General features: G+C 50.2%; 1 protein-coding gene across 1 annotated transcript in view; it reads left to right on the top strand.

The window, feature by feature from the left end:
• The first annotated feature begins 8,766 nt into the window (after positions 1–8,766).
• The window catches only part of NDUFB7 (NADH:ubiquinone oxidoreductase subunit B7), a 6,286-nt gene continuing 5,455 nt past the window's right edge, over positions 8,767–9,597 (top strand). Inside the window, exon 1 of the mRNA XM_040629192.1 lies at positions 8,767–8,966. Within this exon, the coding sequence (XP_040485126.1) occupies positions 8,855–8,966 (112 nt within the window). The 5' untranslated portion in view covers positions 8,767–8,854. The remainder of the gene's footprint in view (positions 8,967–9,597) is intronic.

Genomic DNA, 9,597 nt, shown 5'->3' on the forward strand with positions numbered 1-9,597 from the left:
TTCCAAAGGGCTGATCGAGCGTCCCCCGCCCCAGTGTGGCAGAGGCCAAGGTGGAAGTCATTGACCCCTTTTATGATGTAGCCACACATCACAAACTATGATCTCTACTCTTTTTTTCACATGGACCAGCTCAGAGTCATGGCGGGAGGAAACAACACGAGGGCGTGAACAACAGGATGTAAAGACCATTGTGGGCTGGTCACCACCGTCACATACACAGAACTTGCAAAGGAAGGTTCTGAGCTTGACATTGACTGGAAGTTATTTAAAAGGTGAGAATTAAAGACAGAAGTCTGTTCATCCTGTGGGTAAAGCAAGGGATGAGGGTTTGACTCATGTCTAAAACAGCAAGAAGCAAGAGCACGGGCTTGTGGGAAAGGGTTGCAGGAGGAGTGGCTGGATCTTCTGGTTCAGCAGGGACGTGGGAGTTTCCTGTGAGCCAAGCGAAGACAGTAGGATAACCAGGCTGGAGCCATTTGGAGAACTCTGCCCAAAAGGACAGCCCGCCTGTGCTTCTCCAGAGGACCGCCATCAGCCTTTGGGGCCAATGGTCTCAGCATCATCCACGACTTCTCTCTACTCTCACTCCACGCCTCTGGCAAACTGAATTTTCAAAAGATGGCTGCAACAGTATCTCTTTGTGCCACATGCTCTTATGCAATGTGACCTTGCCACTCCAGCAAGAAGTAGAGTCCAGGGGCTGCCTGGGTGGCTCAGTCGGTTGAGCATCCGACTCTCGATCTCAGCTCAGGTCTATGATCTCAGGGTTGTGAGTTGAGGCCCTGCATTGGGCTCCATGCTGGGTGCAGAGACTACTTTAAAAAAAAATCATTTTAATTAAAAGAAGTAGAGCCCTGTTCTCCTGTCCTTGAATCTGGGATGGTGTTAGCGATTCCTTTATAACCAACAGAAAGTAGTGGAAGTGACAGCTGCCATGCAGCCTCCACCTGGCTCTGTCAGAGCGCACGCTCCCTGCCGCCATGTTGTGAGGAAGCCCAAGCCACATGGAGGTGACCCACTCAAGAGTCCCAGATGAGGCCAGACTTCAAGTCATCCCAGCCCAGGTGTCAGGCATATGAGTGAAGGCACCTCCTGATGTTTCCAGAGCCCAGGACAGTAGAGTCACCTCCAGCCCGCTAGGTCTTCCCATCAGAGGCCCCAGACAGTGTGGAGCGGAATCCAGCTGTCCCTACCAGCTGTCCCATAGAATCTGTGAGCTCACTGAAGTGACTATATTTTTTTCTTGCCACTAAGTTTGAGGTGGTTTGTTTGATAACCTAGATATTGGAAATCTGGCAAATCTGTTAGAAGTTCTGGTGGGCTCCGCCTTCACCATACACCCAGCGTCTGAGCTGGGCTAGCCTCCCAGTCTGACCATCAGCCGCTTTCACTTGAATCACAGTGATAACCTCCACCTGGTCTGCCTGCTTCTGCCCTTGCCCTCCATCGAGTGGGACCCGTAGGAGCAGGCAGGTGGTCGCCAGGTGCTGAGGGAGGGGGAAATCAGGTAGATGTTGGTTAAGGGCACAAAGTTTCAGTTCTGTAAGATGAATAAGTTCTGGAGGCTCGGTGTACAACAACGTGACTACAGTCGACAGTACTGTACTGTGTACTTGAACTTTGCTGTAAGGGTGGATCTTGAGTCTTGAAAGAAAGAAAGAAAGAAAGAAAGAAAGAAAGAAAGAAAGAAAGAAAGAAAGAAAGAGAAAGAGAGAGAGAGAGAAGAAAGAAAGAAAGAAAGAAAGAAAGAAAGAGAAAAGAAGAAGAAGGAGGAGGAGGAGGAGGAGGAGGGAGGGGAGGAAGGAAGGAAGGAAGGAAGGAAGGAAGGAAGGAAGGAAGGAAGGAAGGAAGGAAAGAGGTAACTTTCAGGTGGTAGATATGTTGCCTGGCCCGGTTGTGGTGAATATCCCACAACGCGCATGTATATTGTCAGTGTGTACATCTTAAATATACATGTAATGCCTAATTTATCTTGGGGGGGAAAGAAGTCTGAAATCAAGCTGTTGGCACAGCCATGCTTTTTCCAGAAGCCCTAGGGGAGAATCCTTTCTTGCCTCTTCCAGCTTCTGGGGCTCCTGGTGTTGCGTGGCTGGGGCCACGTCCCTTCAGAGTCTGCCTCCGTGGTCACCCTGCCTCTCCCTCTGTGTGTCTGTGTGTCAAGCCTCTCCCTCCTTACTCTGAAATTTCGTACCATGCTGGTGGCTTTGAAGATGCAGGAAGGGGCCACAAGCCAAGGAATGCAGTTCTAGAAGCTTGGAAAGGCAAGAAAGCAGACTCTCCCCCTGGATCCGCTGGGGGAAGGCGGCTCTGCTGACGCCTGGTGTCAGCCCCATCAAACGATTTGAACTTCCGACCTGGAGAACCAGCAAAGAGTCCGTTACTGCCGTGCAGCCATTACCTCGGTGGTGATCTGTGATGGTAACCACAGGAAGCTATTCCATACCGCAAAAGGCAAGACCCCAGCGCCCCCTCTAAGGGGCTTTCTGCTAAAAGCAGAAGGAATCGCAAGTCAGATTGGCCTGAGCAGCAAGGAAATCCCATCGAGACCGCATACAAGTTAGACTATTAGGCTGGGCTGCTGTAACAGACGCTCAGAACAGGAGCGGCTTCAAATAGAATCTCTCACCTCACAGACCAATATAAGCCACCCACAGACTCCACAAGCGGAAAATCTTCGCCAGCACAGGAGGGAGGAGTGTGACCCAGCCCTAGCTGCAGGGGTGGGGGGTGCAACAGACCAGCCTCCCCGTCCAGAGAAAGCTCACCCCAGGGGCTGGGCTTTCCCCTGTTAACACTGCATGATGTAGTGTGCAGAACCCCCCCAGCCTGCCTGAGGCGTAAGTGCAGCCCTTCCCATTCTACAGATGGAGAAATGGAGACATCTGAGAAAGAAGGAGCACGGGACCATCAGGCTCTGGATGGATAAGTGGGGTCAGAGGGGAGGGAGAGGATGGAGGTGGGGTTACACCAGCCAAGTGGGCTGATCGCATCTCTGCCCATCAAGGGCGCCCCTTGAGGTGAGTGGGCCTAGGGCAAGGAAGTGCAGTGATGGCTGGATGGTCTCACTGTGAGGGGGTAACGGCCACAGTCAAGGCCACCCTTCAGGACCGGCCACACAGTAGGTGCTCAAGAACCAGTAGAGCAATCCAGTCCCATCAACTTGGGATAACATAAGGCCATGGGCCCAGACAGACCCCAGCTCTGCCCCATTCTTGCTGTGTGACCTCAGGGGAGTAGAACAACATCTCTGAGCCAAGGTCTGATATGCCCAATGGGGCGTGGGGGGATTCAGTTGTTCATTTACCCATTCGACAGATATGTATTGACAACCCACTATGTGTTAAGCTATGTTCTAGGTACCAGGGATACAGGGCTGAACAATTAAAAAAAAATCCCTTGCAATAAAAAGGAAGATCGCAGAATAGAAATCTTACCAAGCATGTTCTTAGACCAGAACCAAATTAAATTAGAAATCACAGAATGATATCTGGAAAATCCACAGGTATTTGGAAATTAAATCACATGCACAGGTCAAAGAGGAAGTTAAAAATTGAAAATATTCTTAAGTGGGGGCACCTGGGTGGCTCAGTCAGTTGAGCCTCCAACTCTTGATTTCAGCTCAGGTCATGATCTCAGGGTTGTGAGATCGAGCCTCGTGCCAGGCTCCCTGCCGGGCGTGGAGTCTGCTTAATATTCTCTCTCTCCCTCGCCCTCTGCCCCTCCACCCCCGCTCATGTGTGTGCTCTCTCTCTCTGAAAAAATAGGCTTTTTTAATTGAATGAAAGTGAAAGCATATCATATCGATATATGGGGGGTCCAGCCAAAGTCGTGCTAAGGAGGCAACATAGGACATTAAGTGCTTATGTTTAAGCAGGTGATCGAGTATATTTGAAAGTTACCAAGAGTCCTTTTGTTGTTGTTTTCAAGTAACACTCTTAGAAACATCTTTTTTTCCATGTGTTTCTAGACAATTCTCTACACTCATGACAGAATTGTCTACACATTCTTTCACTACAAAGTTCACAACTAGCCAAATAGGGAACACTCGTAAAAACATGTCTTTTCCCATGTGTCATTAAGTAACCTCTCCATGAGCTACAAAGTGGTCACAGCACATGCTTGGCTGATGTGACACTCCTGTTCTCCCCAAACAATTAACATTACAGGCATTAACAATAACATGCACTACAGATGTTCGTCCAACTCATGCCCTGAAATAATTCTGTGTTCAGAGACTAGATCTTAAAAATTCTCATCACACACACACACACAAATTGTAACTCTGCATGGATGTTAACTACCCTTATTGTGGTGATCATTTTGCAATATAGACACGTGTGGAATCATTATGTTGTACCCCTGAAACTAATATAATGTCATTGTCATTTACATCTCAATTTTTTAAAAAAGAAGAAAAAGGTGATCGGGAAAAGTCTGACAATTAAAATAGATTGGGGGGGTGCCTGGGTGACTCAGTTGGTTAAGCATCTGCCTTCAGCTCAGGTCATGATCCCGGGGTCCTGGGATTGAGCCCTGCATCGGGCTCCCTACTCAGCATGGAGTCGGCTTCTCCCTCCTGCTTGTGCGCACTCTCTCTCTCTCTCTCTCTCATGTCCTCTCTCTCAAATAAACAAATAAAATCTTTAAAAAAAAAAATAGACTGAAGGAGGTGGAGGAAGCCCATGAATAATATGTGGATATCTGGAGGAAGAGCATTCCAGGCTGTGCAAAGGCCCTGAGGACAGCAAGCTCCTGGTGTGTTCGAAAAACAGGAAATGTCTCCTACTGCATCAGACTTACTAAAATAATTGGCCCATATACTCCATTCATTCTAATTCTCCTCAATATTTATCACCATCTGATATTCCATATATCTCACTTCTTTATCTCACCCATTGCTTATCGTCCCCCCATTAGCAGCTCAGCTCCACTGACCGGCACACAATAGGTATCCAATGGGTGTTGGTGGAATGAATGAGGGACTCTCCGGCCTGCCACGCCCTGACTAAGGCCACCCACAAGACGAAGCCCCTCCAGGCTCACTCATCCCTCCAACACAAACCAGCCACCTCAATACAGGCAGCGGCCAGCCCGGGACAGCTCCCGGGCTGAATGAAAGGCACCATCCCTTCTGCCCCACAGGCAGATTAAGGCCTTCCCCAGGGGCTTTCTAGGCCTCGCTGACCTTGTTTTTCCTCCTCCCCCTGAACTGAATTACCCAGAGCTTCCGATCTCCCATCCAGCAGACCGTGGCAAGGCGGAGATGCCGCCCAGAATTTCCTTCTCCGCCCCCGGGGCCCACTTGGGCCTCCAAGGGTGTTGTGCTCACAAAACGTTAACGTAGCACCTGCCTGGGGGCAGGCCAGATGGGACCAGAGAGGACTGGGAGGGAAGGAGGAAGGAGGGGTGGGGAAGTTGTGAGCAGTGAACCAGGGTACATGGGGGGTGTGGGCAGGGGACCCTGGAAAGTCTCCTTGTCAAATGATGGGTAGAGAAAAAATAGGAAGGTTGAGAGGCCCAGGTGACCAAGGCCCAGCCTCTTTTCCACCCCGGCACAGGCTGCCTGAAACTACCCTCCCTCTAGTGTCATCTCCCGCAGGTCCCAACTCTGAGTACAGACAGGCCAGACCGAGACAACGGAGTCCAGGGACCTCAGGACAAAATGGGCCACATCCGCCCACCCACCCAGAGCCATCATCCGTGGCTTGGACCCTTTCGGCCTCTACTGAAATGACTGGTCCCAGGAGTCGCTCGTTGTCTCAGTTGCCCTCTGTTCACCTGAAAAATAAAGTAGCCAGTTATTTTACCAGCGACATGAGTGTGTTCGGGAACAGCAGAGAACTGCAATCCCGGACGAGCGGGCTGTGGCCAAACCGTAGGCAAGTCCAGAGAACCAGGTGGAAAACCACTCCTTTAAAAAGGAAAGAGGGAATTGAGTGAGGGCTGTTACAAACAAAAAGTCCACCGGAATGAAGTGGGAGTTCCAAGTGTAGTGACTTCTCAGTGGCTGAGTTGTGACTGTGTCTCACTGTCTGGGCCGTTGCTTCCAAGGAGAAAATCTTTCATCCTGCTGGGCTGGTAAAGCCCCCGCTCCCTGGCCCCCTGGCCGGGAATGCAAGGTACCTCTTTTCCTGTATGGTCTGCAGCCCATGAAGGATGGTGGGGCCTGAGAGCTCCCCCTGCTGGCCTCCCCGCTCCATTTTAAATGAGGCTTCTTTATTCAACCTTCTAGTTACAGAGAATGCAACCTGGACAAGAGTAATAATAATAAGCATGTATTGGGCACCTACTGTATATACCAGGCAATGAGCACTTTTCAAGCCACCACCTGACTCCTCCAAACCACTCCATTTATTCATTTGTTGACTTGATAAGTGCTTACAAAGCACTTACTGTGTGCCGGCTCCGTTCTAGGTGCAAGTATACAGCAGTGAAGAGGACAAAATTCCCTGCTTCATGGAGCTGACATTCAAGAGGAGAAACCAACAGTAACTAAGATAAGCCAAGGGGATATCAGGTTAGATGGCACTAGTGTTACTGATCCCATTTTACAGATCAGTAAACTGAGTTTCTGAAATGGAGAAGTTGCTTCCCAAGGTCGTACAGAGACAGTGAGCTGGGATCATAATTTGCCTCCCTGGGTCTCCTCCCAGCTCTGACTTCTGGGTAAGCAGCTGAAGCACAGAGAAAGGGAGGGGGAGGAGAGACATCCAGAACAAGGCAGGGCTGCCTGGTACAGCTGTGCGGATTGTGCACTGCACAATTCCAGGAGTGCCATTCAGAAAGACTACGATGTGAATGCTGCCCCCTGGAGTCAGAAAGAGCACAAGAATCACAAATCTATGTCATGGTCTGGGGTCAGGTTCCAAGTAACCCCTGTAAAGAAAGTCTCATTCACCATTGGTCCATTCTCTATAGAGCGTTTTTTCCACCGAATAGTATCTTGTGGCCACTTCTCCGTGTCAGCACATGAAAATCTAGCTCAGCAATTCTCCCAAGGGTGGTCCCCAGTCCAGCAACCTGACCATCAGCTGGAAATTTGTTAGAAATGCAGATTCTGGGGCCCTACCCCATACCTCCTGAGTCAGACATTTTCAGGCTGGCTCCAGGTTTTTTTCCATATGAAATGCGGAGCCAGAGGAGGGTTTTAGCCAAGGAATGACAAGATCTAATTTCCTTTCTGACAGGTGCACCCAACTATGACAAGCACCCACTGAATGGCTTCTCTTTGTGTTCCCATGCAGGTTTCCAGAGAGTAACAAATTAGCACACCATTTGTTACAGTTGAATATTGAGGCCAGGAAGTATCTAGCGGTACTAGACAATGTACTATACTCTTAAATTTGCATATATGTAAGCCCTAATGTAACAAGTGTGAAATGTAATACCAATTCTTTGCAGTGGCAATTAGAGGGGTAGTAGAGTTCCATCTTATTTTATTTTTACAAAAGTACTCAAAAGGATTTAAAATTTCAGCTTTAGGGGTGGCTCCGTTGGTTAAGGATCTGCCTCCGGCTCAGGTGAGGATCCAGAATTCTTGGGATCAAACCCCACCTAGGGCTCCCTCCTTGGCGGGGAGTCGGCTTCTCCCTCTCCCTCTGTCCCTCCCCCTGCTTGTGCTCTCTTTCTCTCTCTCAAATAAATAAATAAAATCTTTAAAAATGAAATAAGGGATGCCTGGGTGGCTCAGTCAGTTAAGCGTCTGCCTTCCACTCAGGTCATGATCCCAGGGTCATGGGATGGAGTCCCACATCAGGCTCCTTGCTTAGAGGGGAGCCTGCTTCTCCCTCTGCCTGCTGCCCCCACCCCCGACTGTTCTCTCTCTCTCTCTCTGACAAATAAATAAAATATTTTAAAATAAATAAATAAATAAATAAATAAATAAATATTTCAGCTTTAAATAGTTTTATTTATAAATAACTTTATTTGATTATTTAAATTAAATTTCATCAATTAAAATATTTATTTTGAATAATTGCATTTAAACTTTTTTTTGTAAGCAGGCTCCCAACGGAGGAGCCTGATGTGGGGCTCGACCCCATAACGCCAGGATCACGCCCTGAGCCGAAGGCAGACGCCTAAGGACTGAGCCACCCAGGCGCCCCTGCATTTAAACTTTTGATCGCTAATTATATCATCAGTACCATGCAAGACTGTTTTTTTTTAAGACAAATTCAAATGCTTTATTTTTTTACTATTATGTTCAATTAGCCAACTTACGTTTTTGAGTAGCGTTCAAAGATTCATTAGTTGAAATTCGAACGTTTTAAAAGAAAAGCGGTTTTTTGGAAATATGTTATGAAAAATAATTTTCGGTGGGCCTGGATGGCTTAATCCTTAGGCGTCTGCCTTCTGCTGGGGTCATGATCCCAGGGTCCTGGCATGGAGCCCCGGTAGGGCTCCCGGCTCCGGGGGAAGCCTGCTTCTCCCTCTCCCACTCCCCCGCTTGTGTTCCCTCTTTCCCTGTCTCTCTGTCAAATAAATAAAATCTTAAAAATAAAAATAATAACAATAATTTTCATTTGTGCTCAAAGAGGGTGGGAAAAGGCCGCTGGCCGACCTCATCTCCATCCCCCGCCAAGATGGTTTCCAGAAGCGGAAGACCCCTTTCTAGGGGCGGGGCGTCCCCGGCTCCCCCGGCTCCCCCATCCCCGGAAACTACGCGCTGCACCTGTGCGGTCTCCGCCTGACCGCCAGGTGGAGCCAGAGAGAACGGAAGTCCTACTGAGTCGTTCATCTCCCTGATCCCGGCAGCGGCCTGCGCGACCCGGAAGCCGTGGCTGGGAAGGGGTAGTGCTTCCGGGTAGGAGCGAGGTGACCCCGGCTGTTGCGGGACTCTGTGGCTACTGCAGCCATGGGGGCGCATCTGGCCCGACGCTATGTGAGCGATCCATCGAGGGAGCCCGACCCCCAGCGGATGCCCACCTTCCCCCCGGACTACGGCTTCCCGGGGCGCAAGGAGCGCGGTGAGGCCCAGTGCGCAGGCGCGGCCGGCGGGGGTGGGACGCGGACGCCCGAACCACGGAATCCCGGGGTCCCCAGGGTTGGGCTCGGGCTCCCAGCGCTGTGTCTGGGTTGAGTCCCGTCTTCGGCCCAGAAGAGTCCAGAGGACACGAGTGAGCCTGCCTGAGTGTGGAGGTATCCCAGGCAGAAGTCAGGGTTGGAGCAAAAAGCCTGGGGCAAGACTGGCAGTCTGGGGCTGAGAGGCGGCCGGAGCCGGGCTTAGTCCTGGAGGCAGTGGGGAGCCAGGGCAGGGTGTATCGCGGAAGGGACGTGCCCACTGTATCCCTATCCAGATAGCACTGCTCTTTGGGGTAAACACAAAACACAATAGGGGTCCCCTCATGCCTCACATGCTGTCCTGCTCGTTGCTCTTTTTATGTAGTAGTATCACAAGCGTATCGAGAGCCAGCCTGGCCAGGTCTCAAGTTGGGCACCGCGCATACAGCAGGCACTGACTAAAGGGAACTCCAGCCCTGTGGGCAAGACAGCGGAACCAGGCATATCTGGGGGGTGGGGAGCGGCACCTGGGGGTATCAAGGCAGGCTTCCAGGAGGCGGTGGCTGGAAGCGAGCTCTGAGAGGGGTAAGTACTTAG

The sequence above is a fragment of the Ursus maritimus genome, unplaced genomic scaffold, assembly GCF_017311325.1.
Source record: "Ursus maritimus isolate PB19 unplaced genomic scaffold, ASM1731132v1 scaffold_14, whole genome shotgun sequence".
In the NCBI taxonomy this organism is placed as follows: Eukaryota; Metazoa; Chordata; class Mammalia; order Carnivora; family Ursidae; genus Ursus; species Ursus maritimus.